This window comes from Phocoena sinus, chromosome 6 (assembly GCF_008692025.1).
Source record: "Phocoena sinus isolate mPhoSin1 chromosome 6, mPhoSin1.pri, whole genome shotgun sequence".
In the NCBI taxonomy this organism is placed as follows: domain Eukaryota; kingdom Metazoa; phylum Chordata; class Mammalia; order Artiodactyla; family Phocoenidae; genus Phocoena; species Phocoena sinus.
The window spans coordinates 45,146,680-45,173,289 of NC_045768.1; the positions used below are offsets into that span (position 1 = coordinate 45,146,680).

The 26,610-nt window shown below is 40.0% G+C and overlaps 1 protein-coding gene and 1 non-coding gene across 2 annotated transcripts in view; one reads left to right on the forward strand and one right to left on the reverse strand.

Annotated features, from left to right (window-relative positions):
- Positions 1-26,610, reverse strand: part of OSTF1 (osteoclast stimulating factor 1) — a 50,068-nt gene that overhangs the window by 16,494 nt on the left and 6,964 nt on the right. Inside the window, exons 2-4 of the mRNA XM_032636185.1 lie at positions 11,463-11,509; positions 5,392-5,442; positions 2,327-2,390 (exon numbers count right to left, since the gene is read on the reverse strand). Of these exons, the coding sequence (XP_032492076.1) occupies positions 2,327-2,390; positions 5,392-5,442; positions 11,463-11,509 (162 nt within the window). The remainder of the gene's footprint in view (positions 1-2,326; positions 2,391-5,391; positions 5,443-11,462; positions 11,510-26,610) is intronic.
- On the forward strand, positions 6,440-6,511 carry TRNAV-UAC. The gene has a single exon. It is a non-coding gene; the product is annotated as a tRNA-Val (tRNA).

Consider the following 26,610-nt stretch of genomic DNA (forward strand, 5'->3'; position numbering starts at 1 on the left):
TCAATGTTGAGAGGGCCACCCAAAGGATTCCCTGAAGCCAGTTCAGTGTCCCAGCTTCAGAAGTGCCAGGACCTTCCACCATACAGCTTCCCTTACTTAATGTGAGTTTTAAAAAATGGCAGAAAATCAAAAGTGATGTTTTGTGCTTTGAAAGAAGCTGAATTATGTGTCAAAAGAAGCCAAGCTAAGACAATAACACAGCAATTAACTGGGAGTATAAACAGAAACAAACATAGCAATTAACTGGAAATATAAATAGAAACAAACAGATCCAAGGTCTGCCTAACCAGTTTGCTCAAATATTTCACCAACAAATTTAGTCAGGAAACTGCAAAAGAAAGCATTTGAGGTTCGTTTTTACATTCTATAAAAACACCCTAGGGCTTCCCTGGTGGCGCAGTTGTTGAGAGTCCGCCTGCCAATGCAGGGGACACGGGTTCATGCCCCGGTCTGGGAAGATCCCACATGCCGCGGAGCAGCTGGGCCCGTGAGCCATGGCCGCTGAGCCTGCGCGTCCGGAGCCTGTGCTCCGCAACGGGAGAGGCCACAACAGTGAGAGGCCCGTGTACTGCAAAAAAAAAAAAAAAAAAAGGCAGAAAATCAAAAGTGATGTTTTGTGCTTTGAAAGAAGCTGAATTATGTGTCAAAAGAAGCCAAGCTAAGACAATAACACAGCAATTAACTGGGAGTATAAACAGAAACAAACATAGCAATTAACTGGAAATATAAATAGAAACAAACAGATCCAAGGTCTGCCTAACCAGTTTGCTCAAATATTTCACCAACAAATTTAGTCAGGAAACTGCAAAAGAAAGCATTTGATGTTCGTTTTTACATTCTATAAAAACACCCTAGGGCTTCCCTGGTGGCGCAGTGGTTGAGAGTCCGCCTGATGATGCAGGGGACATGGGTTCGTGCCCCGGTCTGGGAAGATCCCACATGCCACGGAGCGGCTGGGCCCGTGAGCCATGGCTGCTGAGCCTGCACGTCCGGAGCACTCCGCAACGGGAGAGGCCACAACAGTGAGAGGCCCGCGTACCACAGACACAAAAACAGACAAAAAAAAACACCCTGCTTTGAAGATGGCTAAAAATAATTGTCTCCCTTGTGTGTGTGGATATGAAGGGTGAGGTAAAGGAGAAATATTTTGCTTTCTATATTCAGAACGGGCAATTGGCATACCTACCTGCCCCTAAGGAAGGTGTATTCACTGCTGTCCTAGAATCAGTAGAAGTGACCACATGAAGACTGTTGTTCAAATGAGACTTCACACCCACCCCTCCCACCACAAAGGGCTGTAACTAGATACTCCCTTGGCTACCAGGGATCTAGCAACTGAGAAACATTTTGCACCCTCAGTCTATGACCAGCTGGAGAAGTTGTTTATTTGGGATTTCAAAGGTTAGAGGAGTGTAGAAATGCTTAAAGTCTTTTAAAATCCAGAATGATATGGCCCTTAGACCAGGTAAGTGGGGCCCATGTGTTGAGCCCCAGGTCTCACTCATTTCCCTCCCCCCACTTTCTCTCCTCCCCTCCACCTCCTCCCCTCCCCTCCCCTAGGAGCTTTGAATTGCCTTCCTTGAAATTTCTAAGTCCCCTTCCAGTGTTTGGAACTGGTGCCTGATGTCAGCCCTATTGGTCTAAGGAAGTATCTAATGCTAAAGCCCAAAGGAACCTTATAGGTGATTTAAATCAAACCCTCTTGTTATACAGATGGAGAAACGGTCCCAGGGGCAGCAGTTAAGTACCCTAACTAAGGTCCCTTGCTGTTAGAAGTGGAAGAAGGATTAAAACCCAGGACCCTTGTTTATCAATCCTGTGCGCTTTTTACTTTACTCTGCTGATTTCTACGAAAGTCTGCTTTGTCCCCCTTCCAACTAGAAGTGGGTCTCACTGCTCAAGTGCCTCAAACTGCCCTACTATTCATTTAATGAACATCACTGCCCCAAACATTAATTAACATAACAATGCAAGGTTACTTCATCACAAAAGAAAGGGGGGCTAGTCTAAAAAAAACAAAGAAGAAAGAAAAGAAAAAGAAAAATGTTCTAAGCGTTGAATAAAGTAAAACCATAAGTATTTCCCTGGAAACCTTAGGTTCTTTCAAGAATGTTACAATGCATTTTCTTAAGCCAAGGAGTCAAGTTCAAGTACATCCAGCATCCATGACCACTCTATTAAGAGGAGGCTCAGAGTAGAACATGCCCAGGCTGGCAATGACTCCACTGATTTCTCAGCCACAGCAGGAAGCAGAAAGGCCTCAGGAACCAGATAACTGAAAATACACAAAGTACAGCCCAAGTAAAGCCACCGCTGCCATACTTACCATAGTTGCTTGGGATTAGTCCCGTCCTGCCTTTGGAGGTGCCTTTCCACCAATTGGTATCACTCTGGTGAAAGAAGAGTTAAATTAAGTGGCACCGAATCCAGTTTACATTCAGTCATTTTTTTTTTTTTTTTTTTTTTTTTTTTTTTGGTACGCGGGCCTCTCACTGTTGTGGCTTCTCCCATTGCGGAGCACAGGCTCCGGACATGCAGGCTCAGCGGCCATGGCTCACGGGCCAAGCCACTCTGCAGCATGTGGGATCTTCCCGGACCGTGGCACGAACCCGTGTCCCCTGCATCGGCAGGCGGACTCTCAACCACTGCGCCACCAGGGAAGCCCCATTCAGTCATTTTTAAAACCATATGGCGCATATTGGCCTCATTTTGGCCTTTTCAAAGGGTAGAGCAGTTGACACTTTTTGTTTTATTTTAGATAAAATACAACATACTTCCAATTCAAATGCAGAGTTACTGCTTTACCAAATGTCCATCAGCCCTGGTCACATTGATCAAGCTTCCTCACTCCCTAGTTATGGATGTCCATGCCCCTTATCATTAAATTACAAATATACACACATCTGCCTGCAACAAATCAAAGACACTTCATCATAGAGACTCCACATTCAAACAAATCAAACAGAGATAATATGAAAGAGAAGGGGAAACATTATGTTTAGTTTAGACTATCTGTAGAATTTTTTGGTCCAGAGTCTAATTTCTCTTAGTCTCAAGATATGCATATATTTGGTTTTCTAAAGATCTCTTTACTTCACCTTTGCTTTTTTGGTAACTTTTTATCATAGAAAAATTCAAACCTATACCAAAGTAGAAGGAACCATGTAAGGAACCTACACATACCCATTTCCTAACTGTATGAACTATTTACTCATGGCCAATACTGTTTCATGCATATCCTCACCTACAACCTCCCTCCCCTTCAGATTATCCTGAAATAAATTCTAGACATCATATTCTTTTATCTGTAAATATTTTAATACGAATCTCTGAAAGATAAGGACTTTTCCATAATAACATCATTATCATGTGTTATTTTGTTTGCTAGCTTAAAATTTTTTCAACAATAATTCCTTAATATCATCAAATATCTACAATACTCAAAATTTCCAGTATGTCTTATAATAAAGTCCATACAGTATGATTGATTGATTTGCCTCTTAAGTCTCTTTTAGTGTATAGTTTCCCCCTTCATTTTTTTTTCACTCCTTCACAATAGACTTTTCATAGAAACTAGTTTGTTCCGAAGAGTTTGGAAGAGTCTGGATTTTCCTTGTTGTATCCATTGTTATAAAAAAATGTGTTCCTCTGCTCCCTGTATTGCCTATAAATCGGTCGTTAGTTCTAGAGGCTTAATTAGATTCAGATTCAATTTTTTAGCAAGACTATTTCATGTGTAGCATTGATTCTTCCATCAGGAGACACACATTAGTTTGTAACATTAGTAACCGCTGATGAGCATTATTTGGATCCTTTATTTCATAAGGGTTGCAAATGGTGACAGTCTAATTCTATCATTCCTTCTTCATTTAAATAACTAGAATATTACTTTAAAGACGAACTTTCCCTCATCAACTCTCAGGTTACCCAGAGATAAAGTTCATGGAGAAAGGCAGAATAAATACTGATTCTTTTCCTTTAGAGTTGTCAGAATAAATACTGATTCTTTTCCTTAACAGTCATCAGAATAAAAAGTTAGTTCCCTAGCATTCTCTCAGGTTGACCAATGATTTTTGTTTTTAAGTATCATTAGGAGCTCATGAATTTAAACAGAGTAGATTTGTTTCAGTCCTTGGGATTGTTGCCCTAACTGATTGCTCATATTGTCCTATCTTTGACCAGTGGCAGCCTCTTCAATTTAGTTCTGTGTCTTTCCAGTGTGACCCTAGTAGTCTTTGGGAGTTTCCTTGCTTTCTAAGAACGAGATGTCCTGGGATTATCTTGTACCTTTCCTGCCCCCAACCTGGTACCAGACATTTCTCAAAGGAACTTTGTTCCTTTTAATGGGAAATAACATATTATTATTCGGTTGGTCTTTTTTTTTTGGCCTTTTCAAAGGACAGAGCAGAAATCTTTTTGTTTATTTTATTTTAGATAATATACAACATACTTCCAATTCAAATGCAGAGCTACTTAACTTCATTGATCTTACATCTATCTGTACATCCTTTCTTGCAGGCTGAAACTGCCAGTTTTCTACGTCATTGACTTAATGACTCATTTGCTCTAAAATGCAGCACACATGCATCAATCTCAGAATAACAATACCAACACTTCTCCAACACCATGATTAAAAACTGTTTATAATTTGGGGGTAGAAGTTCTTTTTGTTCTTCATATTATTCTACTAGAGATATTCAGTTGAAATGCTGCGTTTTAAAGTCACTTGGAATAGTTCCTCTCTGTGTGTCATGCCAAATACCTGGGGTACAACTAAGTTCATTTGATTCATTCTGCTTTTAATTTTTAGGGATTGCTTTTTATCATTTAATTTAATTTTATAACTATGCAAAAGTTTACATGATTCCAAAGACAGATCTCCAAAACAAGGTGTAATTTTTAAAAAGTCTATATTCCATCTATGTTTCCTCTACCCTTTTCCCTTTCCTTTCAGAGAAGAAACTACTTCTTAAAAATTTATGACTCCTCCTTTGACTTTTTATTTTAAATTGAGGAAAATAAGTATATGTATATCCTCTCACCCTTTCTTACTTACATAAGTAAAGGCACACTATCCACATCTTTTTCACCTTGCTTTTGTTCACTTAAATTACTCCATAATATCATACAGAGATATTCCTCACTCCTTTTTATAGCTGCATAATACTCTGTTTGTAGATAGAGCAACGTTTATTCAACTATCTTCCTATTGATGGAGTAAGGGCTACTTCCAATCTTACGTTATTACAAATTATGCTCAGTGAGTGAACTTGGGTATATGTATTTCTATACAGATATACATGTAAATAATGTACAGTATTACAGCTATACAAAATAGTCTTATACATCTTTAGTTCATGCGTGGTATGACAAAATATTGGCTGGGCTTACCATGTCAGTAATGTAGATAATATCACCTTCTTCAAAGTACAATTCATCTGGCTAAAAAAAAAAAAAAAATTAAGTTTTACTCCATGTGATTTTTTCATGAATTAGAATACAATGATGATGATAATTATACAAATTCCACATTCTAAAATCCTTATAGACAGTGTAGTTTTTATATACTTAAATCTGCACATAAACCATATAACATTATTGACAAGCTAACACATGCACAGAAATGTGAATTTTCCCATGATAAACTTCAAAGAATATAAGAAATAAGAATTCCTCCCCCCACACACACACACCTTATTTTCTTCCCCAATGAAAGCAAGGCATCTTTATACCAAAATAGAATATTAATAAAACTTTTTCATTGTAAAAATTTCAAAAGGTGATATATATTTTTTCATAAAAGGATAAATGTCTAGAACTAAAACCATGAAAAATAGCTAGAAGCTTGGCTCTCTCCTAAACGATTAGCCTTCAATCCTTAAACACTTTCATAACAACATCGCTCTCTACTTATTTTGAGAAAACCATTATCTTAACTCTTCATGTTCAGAGAGAATGAATATCTTATATATGAGAACAGTTAATACATAATTCAACCATTAATAAGATTAAAGAGGGCTTCCCTGGTGGCACAGTGGTTGAGAATCCGCCTGCCGATGCAGGGGACACGGGTTCGTGCCCCGGTCCGGGAAGATCCCAAATGCCGCAGAGCGGCTGGGCCCGTGAGCCATGGCCGCTGAGCCTGTGCGTCTGGAGCCTGTACTCCGCAACGGAAGAGGCCACAGCAATGAGAGGCCCGCGTGCCACAAAAAAAAAAAAAAGACTAAAGAGCTTTAAGATATGAAGCAGTAACTCATTCTAGACCTTAAGCAAGCTCTAAGGGGTTAATTAATTACACAGACAATACATGCTCTTATACCGGCCAAATGTCCTACAAACTCCCTGAATAAAGCCAGGCACTTTAATTAAATATCTTTTTCCCATCAGTAGATAACACTTATCAACATGACTGTATGAGTAAATAAAATGTCTAGGGAGTTCCCTGGTGGTCCACTGGTTAGGACTCAGCGCTTACAGTGCTGTGGCCCAGGTTCAATCCCTGGTCAGGGAACCAAGATCCTGTAAGCCGCCCGGCGTGGCCAGAATATATATATATGTATATTTATGTCTACTGATGAGCAAGTTTCAGATATTGGGAAATGTTTACATTGTCATGCTAAGTGAAGAATGTAGGGCACAAAATTTTACATAGGATAAGATCATGAGCACATATTAGTTTCATAATGCTGGTTGGAAAAAAAATTTTTTAAAAGGCTTTGATATTTGATTCCAGTTACTGCTCCACACAAACAAAAATTATGCTAGTGAAACAAATTATTTCATTCTTTCCTTTTGTTTATCTCTCTCAGCTGCAGACTACGGCAGTAAATGTGACTCTGCAACAGTCATTTATTGAGTTTCAAAGATGATCTCTATTATTTTTATAACTATTTCCCCGTGAATATAGATGAAGACTGTATCAGCTATATCATGCTTTAAGCAACCACAATTCATAAATATTTAGATGCAATATGCATTCAAACATAAAAATTAGCAAATGATGATTAATGAAACTAAAAAATGTGAGTTCCTCTAAAAAGCACTTTCTGAAGCATTTCTTAATTTACACTTCGATCTACAGAGACTAGACTTACACATAGCATATCTATGCAAAATTAGTTGAGCCTGTGTAGATCAATGACATACATTTTAATATTATTGGAAATAGGCATTTGGAAGAAAAAAAGTAAAGGCTTCTAAGACTTTTCTCAATTTTTCCCTAAAATGTCCTGATGATCTATGATCAATATTACTACCAATATGTGATGGATATAGAAAGTGATCAGGGAAACAAATTGTTTACTTTAGCACTTCCCTGCCGTTACCTGGCTCACTTCTCAGAGGCCAGAAAGGTGACTCACTGCCACCATAGCATCCCAGCTGGTGGGATGGAGTAGCCATCCTTACAACAGTAAGGAATGGGTGGGGAGAATGAAGCAGGACGCAAGGAAGTAAAGAAAATAGAATATATGTGAAATCTTAGCATTTTTTTGGAGTGACTGAGTTTCTTGGAGTTTTGAAAGAGTTCAATGTCTTGAAGAGAAGCTAACCTTGCCCACTTACGTCTAACAATCAATCCTCCTCAGTCAGTGCTTACGTTGAAGTGAAGGAGTCATGTCTAAAATCACAAAAGTCAAGTTTGCCTGAATTTCCACACTTAATAAGATCATTCACCCTTGAAACAAAAGGCACATTTTGAGAAAGTGCCAAACACATAACTTAAAAAACAAAGAACATACACAAGTCTCTGTAATTAGTCTTCCTCATAAAAAGGAATAAAGCCTGGAAGAATGGGAAGTCGGTGTTTCATGGGTACAGAGTTTTCTTTGGGGACAGCGAAAATATTTTGGAACTAGACAGAGGTAATAGCTGTACAACATTGTGATTGTACTAAATGCTTCACTGTTCACTTTAAATACAAAAAATTGTTAATGTTGTGTTATGTGAATTTTACCTCAATTTTTAAAATCATATGGTATTTGGAAATAATTCTTTTCTTTTGTGGTTTGGCAAAATGCATGATTTGGAAACTGTCACCAAGTACAGTCATTTCAAAACTTCTTGCGCTGTTTCGGATTTTAAATTAATGGCTGCTCTTCAATAGCGGTGCCTGCCTCAGCTACCCATTAGATCGGACTCGTTTTTCAACTAAGGGAGCAACAAAAGGCAGTCGATTTCAGTCAGGTAAAAAAAAGGTCTCGCTAAGTTTTCATCCTGAGAAAAGAGAGTGGAACGTTTATTTTCTTTTTAATCAATAGCTCCCAGACACACAATGCTACCCCCCCCCCCCACCGCTAAAATACCTTCTTCCAAAGAAGCTAGGGACGGTTTTTCCTAATGTAGCTGAGGAGGTCGTTTACCAAATTCTTCAGACTGCTGGTGGCAATATAAACGACAAGGTAATTTCATGATTTTAAAACTCAGATAGATTTGTACCTCCGATATTCACACCTTCCATTAAGAAACCACTTGCAGGACACAATGTAAATGTTCAGTGAGGATTGACCTTTAAATTCCTGGCATCGTATTCATGGACTATGATGGGAAAAGAGTGACACAATCAAGTAAGCACTTGTCTATTTCTAGTCTGTTCTTTGGTTTTTAACCACATTCTTCTTTTCCTCTCTCCTTGAAGAACCGCAAGGTATCAGAACAAGTAAATTGTTGGCCACTGGGATGTTATAGGGATGAGTACCCACTTGGTAATGTATATCCTGTTCCATATATTCTTGGTAACATATAATTCTCAAGGCATTAATTTTGGTTGGTTTATGCAAATATGTATTTTATGAAAAATTTTGGAAAGACCGTGACGTCCTTTTGAAATTTTCCACATTTGTCAACCTGGAGCCCTGAGAATTAATAAAAAGAAAAAGAAAAAAAAATCAAATTCTCCACAGATGTTTTCATTTAGCACTTTACAGTATTACCATGTACCTGGCACTGGTCTGGACACTTACAATCTCACAGCAACACTGTGAGGTGGGTGCTATTCTTATCATCACATTATAGATGAGAAACTTGTCCAAGGCCATACAGCAGGTACATGGTAGACCCTAAATTTGAACTGTGGCATTCAGATTCTGGAGTCCCTGCCCTTCGTCACCACCTCTGCTTTCTCTCATACAGAAGGGTCATGCATAGCCATTACTGGCTATCATGGTGTCATGATCAGGATAAAAGGCAATGGCTGTGGAAAATATCTGTTGTTTCTCTCTTCCCTACCCCAACATAATGCAATACAACAAAATCAACAGCAGTGCCTTATACTTGCAAAGCATACTTAACATCATTTGATCCTACAACAGCCCATTAAGGCAGGGCTGGGTCATGGGTATAATCTCCATCTCACAGCCAGGCTCAGAGAGGTTGAAGAATTTGCCACGAATCACACAGTTAGTGAGTGGTAGGGCTGGGCTCCTACTTCAGCTTTTGGAATCCCATCCTAGGGCTCCTTCCCCTACATATAGTGCTATAAACCTAGAGGAGTCCAGCAAATGTTACATGATAGAGAGGAGGATCCTGCTGGTTTCCTTGCAGAAATCAATATACCTCCAGCACACAGGAAATGCTGTTCTCTCTCCATCAGTGCAACACTGGTCTATCCAGTCTTACCAGGCCTCTATATGACACTTTATTGGACTGCGGGTTGGGTAAGAAATAAGAACCAAACAGGGCTGGGTGATGTCAGGACTACCTTGCCTTCATGCACGACAGAGGAGAGAAATGCATTGACAGGAAGAACCAAGAGTGACAAGCTTCCCAGTGGATCACCGAGATGAGTTGGGTATTGCTGTCCCTATCTCCTGAGAGTAGTACAGTAGCTAAAAACTGGACCCAGGTATTTCTGGGGTGCTGTACATGTCAGCGATGGTCTCACAGAGTCCAGCTCAGCCCTTCCAACTTCTTTGTCTCAATGACTTTTAGGCGAGTTTAGGATATACTGGGGTACACCCATCCCACTAGAGAAGATAGCCACTGGGCCCAGGGGAGAAAGACCAAACCGAGCTTGTCCAAAAGAAATTCTCATTCAGAAAAGAATGTTAAGATGAACCTAGTTCTAGGATGACATTCAAAATACTGAACAACTGGTACAGCATGGGCACTTAAGCAGTCAGGAAGACCCCTGGGACCTGATCAGCCAGACACCTGCCCTTCAACATCTGTATTGAGGGAAGATGGAGAGGAGCAGAGTGTGGGAGCAGCAGGGCATGAGGTAGCCATTACTGACCATCCAGCACACACAGGATGAATTAGCGGCACTGCTCTACAGCCTAGGGTCCTTGGGACCATGGATATTAAAAATAGCATTTTAAATATGGAATATTCAAAAAACCTAGTGAATTAAATGTCTATTTTCTCCTGTGCATTCAATAATAACCAAGACTTTTAAAAAGCTGTAGAGGGACCTCCCTGGTGGTGCAGTGGTTAAGAATCTGCCTGCCAATGCAGGGGACATGGGTTTGATCCCTGGTCCAGGAAGATTCCACATGCCACGGAGCAACTAAGCCCATGTGCCACAACTACTGGGCCTGTGCTCTAGAGCCCACGAGCCACAACTACTGAGCCCATGTGCCACAACCACTGAAGCCTGCGTGCCTAGAGCCCGTGCTCCCAAACAAGAGAAGCCATCGTGATGAAAAGCCCGCGCACCGCAACGAAGAGTAGCCCCTGCTCGCCGCAACTAGAGAAAGCCCTCACGCAGCAACGAAGACTTGATGCAGCCAAAAATAAATAAATAACAGTAGAGAGACTCCATCCTGGAAAAGAACTGGAGGTGAATTAAAGTAATCAATACATCAACCAGTCAAAAGTATGTGTTAAGAGTCTATGAATATAGCAACCACTACTCCTTCTAATAGTAACAATGACTCCTTAACAGTAACAGCAGCTTTACACAATCTCACTTAATTCTCACTAAAACCCTATGAGATTATTATTATTTTCACTTTACAGATGAGTACACTGAGGCACAGAGGTTAGGTAATTTCTGAATTTACCAGGTCACACAGCTGCTAAAAGAGGCAGAGCGGGTCCTAAAAGCTACCGTAAGTTCTAAACCCCTGTGTTCTGCACCCTAGACACTGTGCTGGTGAGCAAGACTGCAATGCCAAGTGCAGAAATTCAGAGGCGGGAGAGACATCCCACTCCTCCATGGGGTGATCAGAAAGTCTTTATGGAAGAGGAAGTGTGTGATCAAAGCTTAGAGAGGTGCAGAACCATGAGTCTACAAAGAGTTCAGAGATGAGTTGTACTGTGCACCAAATCCAGACTGGAATGGTCCATGAAGGGGAAGGAGTGGAGGATGGCAGGACTAGAAAGGGGGTTGGACCACAGAGGACTCTGTCCTTAGTCAAATGAAGGGTTGAAGCAGCTGATGACCATTTAGGACAGAGGAAGTATCTAAATGAAATCACTTTTGGTTTTTATGTCAATTTGAAAGTGAAAAACTGCATACTTACAGTTCTGGGTTCAAACGTATAAAGAGCTCTGAACACTTTAACTTGCCCTGAAAGAAAGGAAAGAAAAAACACATGATCAATTCTTTCATTTCTAAATTTGCTGTAAACAGTATTTTCCTTTATATTCTTCAGAATTCCTTAACTAAAAGCCCCTATGAGAAATTTATTTTGGAATTAAGTGTTTTTTCTGCATAGGAGGTATTTTTAAAATATTTGTTAAATGAAAGTATGAATAAACACATACCTTCCCCCTCTCAAACAACAGGAGCTACCTAATTATTTGTACTTAGCTTCTGTCCTATGTAGAACCTCTCCAACCCTAAGATCTAAGTTTAAAAACAGAAAGGTGAGAGTTTAACATAAAGAGATACTTAATGGGACAATCAACAGTAGTTGAATATTCTTAAATTAACGGCTTAGGATTTTATATTTTCCAAGAGAAAAGAAAATATGAGGGAGAAAAATTGTACCTGTTGGAGAAATCTGTGATTCCATTAAGTCCCACAACAGAGTTCAATAACTATCCAAAAATGAGTCATGTTCATGAGAGCTGTCCATTCTGCCAAACCATCTCTCTCTTTCTATGTCCCTTTGCTGCATTTCCATAACACCTGGTATCAGAATAACTGATTTGCTGGCCTGTCTCATTTGAGGGCAGGAACCCTGACTTGTTCAATCTCCTGGCATCTACCTGACATATAGTACGAACTTAATAAATGCTTGCTAAATAAATATATAAGTATAAGAACAAATTCAAACAGTGTCGGAAAAAGCCTACACATATCAAAATAGAAGAACTACCTACTTAAAATGTGATAACAGTTCAGTTTCAGTACTGGAAGAAACTTTAGAGATGACCACCTAGTCCAAGGGCATTATTCAGAACAGTGGTCCCCAAGGTGGGACACAGGAAGACTACTTCAGAAATTATGTACATTTTTATCTTATTCATTTTCATTCCTATTTTAACATGTTTTAAAATATAACAGCATGATTGGGACTTCCCTCGTTGTCCAGTGGTTAAGAATCCACCTTCTAATTCAGGGGATGCAGGTTCTACCTCTGGTTGGGGAACTAAGATCCCACATATCGCGGGGCCACCATGCCCGCATGCCACAACTACTGAGCCCATGCGCTCTGGGGCCCGTGCGCCACAACTAGAGAGAAGCCCACACACCGCAACGAAGAGCCTGAGTGCTGCAGTGAAAAAAATCTTAGTTGCGTGCCGCAACTAAGACCTGATGCGACCATAAATAAATAAATATTTAATAAATAAGTAAATAAAATATAATAGCATGATAGAATACATATACAACTTATAAATACATTTACTGGGAGTAGTCAAAACCTTTTGCTGATAGAATGTTAAGCATTATGAGGGTAGGTGTTTTGTTTTATGAATGATATATCCAAGTACCTAGCACAGTGCCTGACACATAGGAAGCACTTAATAATTATTTATTGAATGAATGAAGAATGGATGAATTAAGGAACGGAAACATGTACTCAAAAAAAAGTCTGAAAACCAGTAGTTTAGAACAGCACTGTCCAATACAACTTTATGCAATGATGGAAAAGCTCTACATCTGTGCTACTCACATATAGCTACTGAGCACTTGAAATATGGCTACTGAGGAACTGATTTTTACACATTATTTAATTTGAACAAGGCTAAATTGCCACAAGTGGCTGGTGGCTAGCATACTGAATGACACAAATTTAGAACATCAGAAAATGAGAGATGACATGATGTCCATTAAGAAGGGACTATGTAAATCAACTCTGATTCAACCTTATGATAAAGTCATTTAAAAAGAATGCTGCAGACAGACCCACAGACACTGATGTAGCAAAAAGCCTGCAAACTATTCAGTGGAAAAAAAAAAACACGTTATAGAACAGTATGCCAAGTACCATCTATTTATGTTGACAGCACACAAACATCTTGAGTGAAAACACCAATTATGGGAATCTTCACATTCTACTCTACATGCATTGTTTAAATTTATTACACTGAGCGTGTATAACTTTTATTATCAATGAAAACAATAAAGATACTTTCACTGCGGGTATAGCGGGGTGGGAATCATTCTTTCTTCTAAATGCCCTAATATAGAAGAGCCGTTCAAATCCCGTTACTTAGTGTGGCTGCAAGAAAACATTATTTTTGCGATCTGAATTCTAGTGCCACTTCTAGAAGCAAAAGTGAAAACTCTTTTTTGTTTGGAGTTTGTTTTTTACCCCACACCCTTAGGCCTAAGAAAGGAAACATTAAATGGAAGGAGGAGCTGCCAGGAGAAATATTTTCTGCTGACCTGTCTCTCTGAGAGGAGAGATTAACTATCTTGATTACTTCAAACTTTCCAAAGAGAAGTTACACAAGGAAGCATCCACTCGTGACCAAACTCAATAATGACAGAATTTTCTTGCTCCTTTGAGGGAAGGGCAGGGATGAGACAGGTTATGTATGATTTTGGAAACAAGATCCAATGTCAACTTAACGAGCTTAGAGAAAATTCAGTATAAATTTTAAAACCTGGAAAAAGAAAACTTGGAGTGTGACTAAGCCGCTGATTTTTGTAACTGTATCTTTTGCGATTGTCTTACTTAAAATGTTCACAACTTAAGAGGAAGTTGGAGATTTATTTGCATCTTGATTTATACTAAACAGAGGACAACAGGCAACCCTCTAGGCCATTATACGAGGGAACGCTCTCTCTATGTAATGCTGTAGAAAACACTTTCACATACACGATCCTTTTTCTCAATTAATGTTGAGACATTAGCCCCTTGTGGGTCCCTTTTAACTCATATATTATAAAAGTTCTAGGCCTTAATTTATTCCATTCTCAAAGCTGAGTCAAGTAGAAATGAAAGGATACAAAGAAGCAGGCAGAGGTTATGAAAGAATAGCATAAAGAAGCAAAACAGATGACTTTCAACCCTGGATATAGCCTCTCAAGAGAATAGCAATAATACTTAATTCACTGATCATTTTTACATCATATTTAATTCAACTGTGTGCAAGATTCTATAGCACAGGTTTACACAGAGTACTAAAGGGAAAAAAATCAGGGTACTCTGTGCTTCTATAGTATTGTCCTTGCAGACATCCAAAACACAAACAAACAAAAAAACAATCTTAATAAGTCATCAAGAGCAGGCGCTGATCAATTCCAAACATATTTAATGAAGGCAGATTCACATCGTAAAATAGCTGTGTTCTTGTATGCGCAGAGAGGCTAAATTAGATGCCTTCTCCAGATACCCTTCATCTTGACCATTTTCTCGCAGAAGTCTGTTTACATACAACGAAGGGAGAAAGTGGAACTGAGAAGATGGCATGAATTACCTGAAGTCACCCTGGAATTCACCCTGAATTAAGACTGGAAACAGGCCCAATCTTTTGCCTGATGCTTTACGTGACTCTCATAAACATGAACTAGCATGTAAATGGTGTTAAGGATTTCAGCAGGGCTGGCCTCCTAACATAAGCAAGATAAGCAAATTCCTATGACACCAACAGCAGCTGGCTCCCCACCTTGCCGGGCACACCCTTCTCTTTTGTTTGCAACCCCACCTAGACCCTGTAGTGAAAGGCTGAGTCCACTAGTCATCAGCCAAACACTATTTTCCTCTGGAGTCAGGCTGACCGCTTCCCCTACTACCACCTCCCAACCTCCCCTCACCCCCGACTTCAATAAACTAATCCTTGTCCATAGCAGTTGAGGCTGATAGAGGGAAGGGGATCTGGGATGGGGTCTCGAACAGGCAACGAGTAAGAGAATTTGCTGTTTCTGAGGTCTGCAAAAAGAATATGTATTGTTGCAGCACTAAGGCCCTGAAGCAGCACATAGAAGGACTTGGGGCTTACAAACTCAAACATACAATTTCTGATCTACTTTATTTTCTGTTGGTGGAAGAGTGGAGGAAAAGCTTCTAGAGTGAGCCACTAGGACAGCATTAAAAGCAGACTGCTCACCACAATGGATAGACATACCATAAATGGCAAGAAGAATGACTATTCAAAACATCAGAACTTAGTCATCTGTAACAGATCGACTATTTCATTTACATTCGCTGAAAAATGTTGGGAGGCATGAGACAGTTTAGATGGACTTCATTTAAAATGGCTGTGATAACTACTACACACCCACTATGATAGTTAAACCCCAAAACACTGACAACGCTAAGTGTTAAGAAGGATATGGAACAACTGGAATTCTCAGACATTGCCAGTAGGTGTGTAAACTGGTACAACCACTATAGAAAATTACTTGGCAGTAGCATTAATTCATTTTTTATGTCTTAACATGTCTTTGAGATCTTAAATGCATTTCTGAGGAAGAAAACCATCCTTATTTTGCATACAAAAATGACCCCTCCCAGACCATGTCACTATCCCCAGAGTACAGTGAGGCTCAACATTTTTAAACTCTAGATCATGACATATTAGTAGATGGTAAAACTAATTTAGTGGCCTTTAAAAATATTAAATAAAACAGAAAAGACCAGAGTACACTGTAAATAATAGAAATAATTATGGCTTTGTGAAACTTTTGTTTCACTAGGAGGACTGGACAGATGGATGCAGAAATGAATGTTTATTTTAGAAATTTACCAAATACACACTTTGGCATAATGCCAAATGGCCAAATATTAAAATCAACATTTGCCAAAGCTAAATGTTGCCTTTACAGAATGAACTACCGGGAAAGAAGAATAAATCTGAAATTTTATTCAAAAATTAATTATGATTACAATTTTATTATTAAAAATCCTGGTAGACCCATATTTAAAGTTTGATATAAAAGGGCAGGAACCATAATTCCTCAGCACTGTCAACTGCACCCTGATAAAACTTCTGCAAAACTAAATAAATGTTCTCTCTAAAATGAGGTCTGTGTAAAAGCAAGATATTATGGTGCTACTTCTGCCGGTGTAGCTGTTTCTGATGATGATTTTGCCACCAAGTTAGTAAGCTGTCCTTCCTCCCTAATAGAAACTGACTGAAGTCAAGACTTACCTCCTCTTCATCTCCTGCGCTTGAAGATTTGCTCAATGCTGGTGATGCAATTTCATTGAAAGCAATCCCACTAAGGAGACAATTGTTTCCCCCAAATTATTAGGGACTGTATTCTCTCAACACTGTCAATCCACACCTATGATTTTTACTATTTATATAATAACATTTGGACATATAAAATTCATAGCCTCACGATCATTAATTATCACAATATTTTATTCTCCAATAAAAAATGTACATTTATACTTTCAGTTGACTGAGAGAATTTTCATATATAAAGTACAAAGAGGCCATTTGAATTAAGTTACATTTAGAGTATGTACCTATCTTTCAAAGTGAATATTAAGAGAACAGTAAATCCAAATGGCATGCCTTGTTTGCATCACTGGCATGGCATAAGGGATACCTATGCAATCTACAATCCTTCATCAAGTACAAGTCTTGGTGTGCCAAAACTGACACTGAAGTAGGCATTCCATCATTTGGTCAGTCATCCAAAGCTGAATGGCAGACTTTGGAAGAAGTATGAGGGGAAGGTAAACTTCTGTGTACCCCTATGCTCGTGTGTGTGTGTGTGTGTGTGTGTGTGTGTGTGTGTGTGTGTGTGTGTATTTTTGAATGTACCAGGTCATGAAGTAAAACATATATATTTCTTATTGGAGGTCAAGGTCAAAAAAAGTTTGAAAGCCACTGCTCTAGACTATCTGATCAAGTTAGAAATTTGCTACAGGACTCTAAAGAATGGGTAATATTCTTCTACTTTATGAATCTCAAAATTCAGCTAGCATATAAAATATAATATTCTCCCATCACCCCCAAAAGAGGATATTATAATGAATTTTAGATAATTATAACCAATCAAAAAGAAAGATGAGGAAGAGAATTATTTGAACAAGGAAAAATTATAGAAAAATAAGAATGTACTATGTACATATATTTCTCACATTTATCTAAGCAAATGCAGGGAGTATTAATCTTAATTTATATCCTGTGGGTATAAAAAAAATGTGTCTCAGGGTAAGTAAAAGTATTAATGTTATTTCTACGAGGCATATTTAAATTATTCTATTAAACAAGCATGATGAAACAGGATGTTTTCTGCTCAAAAACAAAAAAGAAGGAGTCTATGTGATAGTATTCAAGAGTCAAGGTCATCATTTCTATTGCTGGGGTGAAAGGAAACAGCTGTGCTCTTAGGCCAACACGGGGCTCCCCTGGGCTTTGTGGATTCCAACGCCCATAAATGAGGTGGTCAGTTCAGAACAGACTTCAGGGTGACGATCTCTATTTGTCAGTCCACAAAAGCCCAGTGCTCTTGAAAAATAAATGTTTTTTCTTGCAAAGAAAATCATCATGTGAGTAGAGCAATGTCCAAGAGTTTCCAATGTAAAGAATAAGTTTCGGGCTTCCCTGGTGGCGCAGTGGTTGAGAGTCCGCCTGCCGATGCAGGGGACACAAGTTCGTGCCCTGGTCCGGGAAGATCCCACATGCCTCGGAGTGGCTGGGCCCGTGGGCCATGGTTGCTGAGCCTGCGCGTCCGGAGCCTGTGCTCCGCAATGGGAGAGACCACAGCAGTGAGAGGCCCGCGTACCACAAAAAAAAAAAAAAAAAAAAAAAAAGAATAAGTTTCTTCCCTCATACTTATATTCTTGGATGAATTAAATCAAATCCAACGAACTCTATTTGCATATACCTTTAAAGGCTATAACTAACAAAAAAGACTATGAACGTAATGTTTTCATCTCTCCTTACTCCACTACCACCTCTTCCCTGCTTCCACCCTATGCAATCCGAAGGGGGAAAAAAAAAACACTAAAGAATTTGAAACGTGTCTTGATTGCAGCTGCAGGAATGGCAGACTTATTAAAAACAGTAGGCAGTGTGTTTTCTGACAAGAGGGTTCTGTTTATTAACAGTGTGCCTTTCTTATCCATTTTTTCCTTTGCTTTATACTTTGCAGTGCCTTTCGGCAAAGCTGGTTACTTTCACATCTTGAGGGGCCATATCTGCTGGTTATTTTTATTTCTTCTCTGCGGTATAACACAGAAGTCCGTAAGAGCAGGGTTCAAAAGACAAGCTCACGGCCAACCATGTCTTGACTGGTTAAAAATTAGACAAAAGAGCAATGGCCTGTAAAACCCTTCATCTCTAGACACCGTGCTTCCAGAGTCAGTTTGACAAGGAGACCAGGGGGAAGAATGGAAGAAAACTATTTATTTCAGTCCTTGGAATTTAAAGAAAAAAGGCCACAGCACCTTCTGCAAAAGGGCAAGATGAGTCTGAGGGCTGACTCATGACAGCAACGCCTGTTTCTGTACAACCTGTGAGCTAAGAATTAAGAATGGGGACATGTGTAGGCATATGGCTGATTCACTTTGTTGTACAACAGAAACTAACACAGTATTTTGAAGCAATTATACTCCAATAAAGATTAAAAAAAAAAAGTATGGCTTTACATTTTTAAATGGTTGGGAGGGAGCGGGGGAGGGAGGATCGAAAAAATATTTCATGACATATGAAAGTTATCTGAAATTCAAACTGCTGTGTCCATAAAGGTTTTCTGGAATGGAGCCAATATTTGTGTATCCTCTACGGCTGCTTCCCCATTCCAATGGCAGGGTTGAGTGGTTATAACAGAGACCATCTGTGGCCCACAATGCCTAAAATATTTACTATCTGTACCTTTACAGAAAAAGTCTGCTGCCCTCTATCCCATGGTCCCCCTTTTCCTGTGAAGGACAAGTCAGACCAAAGAAGCATATGTCACAGGCTGAGGAGCTTTTGGGCCTGCCTCTCACTGGCCCCGCAAGCAGTCTGGGGCTCGGCCTTGTCCTATGGGAAATGAGTGCATACATCCAAGATTGAAATAGAAAATTCCCTAACACCGGAACCTCTAATCTAAAAGGGAATGACCCATTTAAGCTCACATTTATGGGACACTTACCACGGACCAGACACCATGCAAAGTGCTGACTTGCAGCAACTCTTTTAATCCTCAAAACAATCCTGGGACATAAATACTTTATTAAGACTACGTTACAGCTGAGGAAACTGAGGTTAGAAGGGGTAACTAGTCCAGGTCTACACAGCTAGGAAGTGGCAGAGGTGAGGTTTAAACCCATGCTGTCTGGCTCCAGGGCTCATGCTCTAAACACTCTGGATGTGGCTCCAAAAGATCTGAGCTTTTAATGCTGGCACACTGGGATTAAATGGGTTTAAACAAATTTATATATGTAAAGTACTGAGTGCAGTTCCTCAGGTATTGTATGTGCCCATAAGTGTTAGCTTTTATTAATTACTATAAGTTTTTACCTTATTCCTTATTCCTTGAGTTTTTATCTTCACTGGCAAGATGGCCTTATCAAAACCCTATATATTACATATATCCTATATATTAGATATATATATCCTATATTATATATATAGCCTATGTATCCTGTATATTAGATAATTTATCATTCACAAGACCCCCACAGAGAAACTGAAATGCTTTTGTTAAGCAAACAAAGCATAACATCCAATATTATATCCCTTAGTGGCTATTAAAAAATTCAATGGGGGGCTTCCCTGGTGGCGCAGTGGTTGAGAGTCTGCCTGCCGATGCAGGGCACACAGGTTCATGCCCGAGTCCGGGAGGATACCACATGCCGCGGAGCGGCTGGGCCCGTGAGCCATGGCTGCTGAGCCTGCGTGTCCGGAGCCTGTGCTCCGCGACGGGAGAGGCCACAACAGTGAGAGGCCCGTGTACAGCAAAAAAAAAAAAAAAAAAATTCAATGAGAGTTTTAAGTTGTCATTTTTGAAACCTATAGTCATTGTCCTCAGTCAGCTCAGGCTTCCTCAACAAAATACCATAGACTGGGTGCTTACGCAGCAAACATTTACTTCTCACAGTTCTAGAGGCTAGGAAGTCCAGGATCAAGGTGCTGGTCAATTTGGGTACTGGTGAGAGCACTCTTCCTGGCTGGCAGATGGCTGCCTTCTCACTGTGTGCTCACATGGCCTTTCCTCTGTACAGGCACAGATAAAGAGATCTTTCTTCCTCATCTTACAAAAACACTAATCCCATAATGTGGGCCCCACCCTCATGACCCAATCTAACCTTAATTACTTCCCCAAGGCCCCATCCCCATCACACTGGGGGTTAGGACTTCAATACATGAATTTTGGGGGAACATAAACATTCAGTCCATAACAGCAATGAATACAGAATTACAGAAATGCATGAACATGTTAAATGTATACATATGTTGTTATACAGGTTACCACAATAATAATAATAAAAGGATTTATGGGGGCTTCCCTGGTGGCGCATTGATTGAGAGTCCGCCTGCCGATGCAAGGGATGCGGGTTCGTGCCCCGGTCCGGGAAGATCCCACATGCCGCGGAGCAGCTGGGCCCCTGAGCCATGGCCGCTGAGCCTGTGCGTCCGGAGCCTGTGCTCCGCAACGGGAGTGGCCGCAGCAGTGAGAGGCCCACATACCGCAAAAAAAAAAAAAAAGGATTTATCATGATCTTTAAAAAAATTAGCTTTGGGGGGATATGCTTATGTTATGTAAATATAATATCACTGGTGGTAATTTATACATACAATCAGCTATGTAATATAAAGATATTCACAGAAGAAAAACCGGGAGGAAACAACACAATGTAATCTCTGGGTGGTAGAACTATGAGTCATGTTTATTTTCTTCTCTATTTTCTTAATTGTCTACAAAGAATACAAAGCCCATGCATAACCAGGAAAACATGGTCTCTTTTAATGCCCTATTGAAGGACAACCTAAAAATTATGTGTACTTTATTTATCGGCAGAGTATTTATTAACATGAGTCCTTTTCTTTTTTTTTGGCCATACCGCACGGCTTGTGGGATTTTAGTTCCCCAACCAGGGATCGAACCTGGGCCCTCAGCAAGCAGAGCATGGAGTCCTAACCACTGGACCACCAGGGAATTCCCCTCCTTTGTCCTCTTTGACTCTCTGATCTCACTACTAAGAAAAAGAATTGATGGAAAGACAAGCAATTGTAATGCCAAGTATGCTCACAAAAATGAGAATACAGGGATCATGTAAGCAACACAGACAGTGGGTAAACTCTTAGGTCAGTGCTGGCTGTATGGGAGAGGGCACACACTTTGTTTTTGGAAAAATGTCAGGAGTGGCAAAGAGAGGCAGGCGACAGGGTAGGGCAGACCTGGGAAACAGCAGTATACAGACAGAGGGGCTGGAGGCCAGAAAGGGTGGCCTAGGAATGTCACGTAGATCAATGTGCCTGAAGCCTGGCAGGAGAAATGGTGAGAGATTAGGCTGGGGACCAGAGCACAGATGGGCTAGAGATTTCTCAAATTTTTCTGATACCCACATTAAGAAATATTTTGCACATCAGGCCCAAGGAAACACACACACACACACACACACACACACACACACAAAACGAAAAATTTTTCACCAAAAATACTTATCCTTACATTTACGGTATGAATGTGTGTAACCAGTGTTTAGAGACCAAATGGAAATTTTTCAGATTTAGATATCTGGTACTCCTTGCAATAATAAAATATTCTCAGAATATATTAAAAAATGGCCTTGGAAATTATTTTATTTCAAGAGATTTTTTTTTAATTTGAGCAAATAATAAATGCACAAGCTTAAACTTCAAACTTCATGAATGACTAATTCCTTGGGAATTAGTACATGGGAAATAAAAATTTGCAAAAACAGCAACAAAAATGGTTTTAGCCCTCTATAAAGACACACACTAGCAAGATAACATGATGAAAAAAATGTTTCCTTTATTTAAAGCAGAACCCCTTTAAAACCTGATATAGGGACAAAGATATACACTGTATCTAAAGGAAGAATAAGAGAATCTCTAGAGATATAGAACAGAGCTTAAGTAAAGTACTCACTTCATGCTTACCGGATGGACACACAGGGGTCAAATCTGTAGCGAGAGCATTTTACTATTTCTAGTTAATCCTAGAACTCTTGTATAATAATACAAACTCTGGATGTGTGAAAAATATTATCAAACACAACAAGAAAAAGTAATTAGATGGCAAAGAATAAGCAATAACCTTGAAACTGAGCCCCTCTCAGTTCAGAAAAAGAATTAAAATTTTCTTCTGCAGCACATATGAGAGACTCTGAAAAAGTCCCTATCCACCACAAACAATAAATGCTGGAGTGGGTGTGGAGAGAAGGGAACCGTCTTGCACTGTTGGTGGGAATGTAAATTGATACAGCCACTATGGAGAACAGTATGGAGGTTCCTTAAAAAACTAAAAATAGAATTACCATATGATCCAGCAATCTCACTACTGGGCATATACCCAGAGAAAACCATAATTCCCAAAGACACATGGACCCCAATGTTCATTGCAGCACTATTTATAATAGCCAGGACGTGGAAGCAACCAAAGTGTCCATCAACAGATGAATGGATAAAGAAGATGTGACACATATATACAATGGAATATTACTCAGCCATAAAAAGAAACTAAATTGAGTTATTTGCAGTGAGGTGGATGGTTACCTAGAGTCTGTCAGACAGAGTGAAGTAAGTCAGAAAGAGAAAAACAAATACCGTATGTTAACACATATATATGGAATCTAAAAAAAAAATGGTTCTTAAGAACCTAGGGGCAGGACAGGAATAAAGACAGACGCAGATGTAGAGAATGGACTTGAGGATAAGGGGAGGGCAAAGGGTAAGCTGGGATGAAGTGAGAGAGTGGCATGGACTTATATACACTAGCAAATGTAAAATAGATTGCTAGTGGAAAGCAGCCACATAGCACAGGGAGATCAGCTTGGTGCTTTGTGACCACCTAGAGGGGTGGGAGAGGAAGGATGGGAGGGAGACCCAAGAAGGAAGAGATATGAGGATATATGTACATGTATAGCTGATTCACTTTGTTTTAAAGCAGAAACTATCACACCATTGTAAAGCAGTTATACTCCAATAAAGATGTTAAAAAAAAAAAAAGTCCCTATCCAAAATTATAACAGAACCAAAACCAGGAAAGTGAATTCAGAGAGGCCATCTATAGGAAACCAACAAGATGTCTAAGACATTCATTCCTTCTAAGATCATCTACTCACTAAGACAACAGCTTTTAAACTGGAAATTGTTTCCCTAATTGCATCCTTTCTCAAGTCACACAACAGTGCTCCTTCAAAAGGTTTATGAAGTATTCCAAAGGGTCACATTCCTGGCATGAAAGTGGTGAGCCTTGCCCAGTGGCCCCAGAAACGTTGGATAGGACACCTCTAGTGGAAGCTACGCCCATCGGCCATTCCAGGGCCAGACCTGGCATTGTTGAAGACTCAGCCCTGGCAAGGGGATGCCCTAGGTGATGAGTTCCTCTGCCCAACTCACCTGGTCCTGAAAGTCAAGATTGTCTATGGAAAGGAGGGGCTACAGCTGGAAGGTCTGGGAAGACCCAAAGAGACCAAGTGACTCCTGGAAAAGGTCAGGGGAGAATCTTAACCCCAAGAAATGTTCAGGTATTTTCCCAAACCAGATCAGCTGTTGGGAGGAGGAACAGAGAAGAGAGAAGGGAGTCCTTAGGATTTCCCCTAGAGAAGGACAAGGCTACAGAGAGACAAACAAAAAGGTCTAGTTTTCTGGGGTTATAATTAACATAGGGTAATAATTACAGGACCATTCTTATGAAAATCTCCTTTCTACTCAAGGCCTTGGGCAGGAGCTGTGATAACATTCCTGAGGGTTCTACACTTACTTTCAGTGACTAACCTCAGCCACTAGAAGGCCCAAGGCACCTTTCACACCTACTCCTGAGACTGCAAATTGCTCTGGACTTTTTCTTAACTCTTTTTCATTAATGGATGCCCAGAAGATCACTTCTCTTTTTTATTAACACAGGGTCATGGGGGAAGGCAAAGTATTGAGACATTGGAACTTGTTCTTAAACTTCTAGGAATACTGCTGGTCCTTTCCCTTGACCTTGCAGAACTATTTGTTGTTTACAATGTGGATGGGTAGACAGTGCAAATAACCTCTCTGCCCACAGGGACAGAAGAGGGAAAACTCCACGCTGTCTAGGGCAATGGCTTTCCACCAATATGCAACAGTCATCCAAATTGCAGGCTTTCATAATAATTACTAGGAATTTGCCCTCCTTCAGTACCCACCGTCCAGATGCAGAAGCACCCCGCCTTCTCTTGTCATCTGTCCTAACAAATTGAAGTTCTTTACCTACAGTCTTAAAGGTATTTAGTGGAAAATTAACACTCAAGAGCACTATAATAATTTTTAACTATGAAACAAATTTTTTGTGTGTGAGTTCTAAAGTTATAGCAATAAAACTTATTCCCGTCAGTACAATTCTATGTTCTTAACACTGTCATTATATCAGAAGCCCTGTAAGCATGTAAATGTTTTTTTCTTTAAAAAGTTGGTTTCTTGTGTCAGATCTACAGAACGGACAGAGTGATGGGTCGGCTGAGAACCACTCTCTTAGAGAAAGACTGTCAATCCTCTTTTAGAGAGAAGCACTGAAAACCCTCCTTCCTGGAATGAAATGTGAGAATTTCTATACGGCGAGGTCTGAACTTGAATTCATGGCTTAAAATTATCACCTCCAATAAAGACAGGAAAAAAAAAAAACGAGGAGAAAAGGGGATTCTGAACAGTATTTTACACAGAGAATTAATTTCTAAAAACTAGCCAAAGGGCTTCCCTGGTGGCGCAGTGGTTAAGAATCGGCCTGCCAATGCAGGGGACATGGGTTCAAGCCCTGGTCCAGGAAGATCTCACATGCCGCAGAGCAACTAAGCCCATGTGCCACAACTACTGAGCCTGCCCTCTAGAGCCTGTGAGCCACAACTACTGAGCCTGCATGCCACAACTACTGAAGCCCGCGCACCTAGAGCCTGTGCTCTGCAACGAGAAGCCACCACAAGAAGCCCACGCACCACAACAAAGAGTAGGCCCCCCTCACCACAACTAGACAAAGCCTGTGCGCAGCAATGAAGACCCAACGCAGCCCAAAAAAGCAAAAAACAAAACTAGCCGAAGATATATTCTTAGATCTCAAATCTATGGAGCTGATATTATTGAGTTATAATTAATGTTATACATTTTCCAAACACAAATGTCCACATGATGGCTACAGTTTGCGAGGGTCTTACTGGAATCCGCGCATGCAGACCCCAGACACATTTCTGCAGAGCCATCCCAATGTTGCCTTCTAGGCAGCTGCAAAAAAAAAAAAAAACCCAAAACTCCACTGCCCTGTGTAGCCAGAGACCTAAATGAAATCAGATCAGACCTAATTAAGAATACATTATGTCCCCACCCTAACCCACTTCCCATCCTTCTCTCTCTTTTCTCTCTCTCTCATAGAAATCTGGATTTATGGACTGCCTTTAAAAAGTATTTAATTCCTCCATGTTTGCACTCACGTGGCACTGAAGACTGATAGTAGCAGGAAGATGGGTAGGGCTTACCGAAAATGTCCAGGGCCTCTATAAAAAGCACAGGATGAAATCATGTAGAAACTTGGGGAATTATCTGAAAAGTCAGTCTAAGGCAATAAAGATTCAGAATCAGATTTAGAATCAAACGAAAAACTGAGGCCCAGAGTAGTCTAGGGACTGCTTAACAAAGTGACCTAGCAAGTTAATAAAAAAAAAAACTGGGACCAGAACTTCACCCCCAAACTAATGTCCATTTCCCATTACTATATTCTGCATCCCTCTCCTCCAGATCACAGCTTGGTCCTAGAGTATCTGCCCTAATTAGCCCATCTTTATGCTTAAATTCCTATTACTAAAGACTAGTTCATTTGAAAAGCGAATTTCTGTCTCAGGAATCTTACTTATAGCTTATTTTTTAAGGTAAGCACATTGGGGAAGGGGATTTTGATAAATCAATGATTGGTTTAATACTGCAGGTGAATTTACTCATCAGATGTGAAGCAGTGAGTTTATTCTCAGAGGCCCGTGGAACTAAGACAAGAGGAAACCAAGTTCCAGGTGATGTCAGCAACGAAAACCAGAATGGTCCTGAGCGGGATATTATAAGGCTCTCTGGGCATGTGGCCCTGGTCCCAGAGGTACCAAAATCAGAGCTCCAACAACAACTGGCTACGGCACT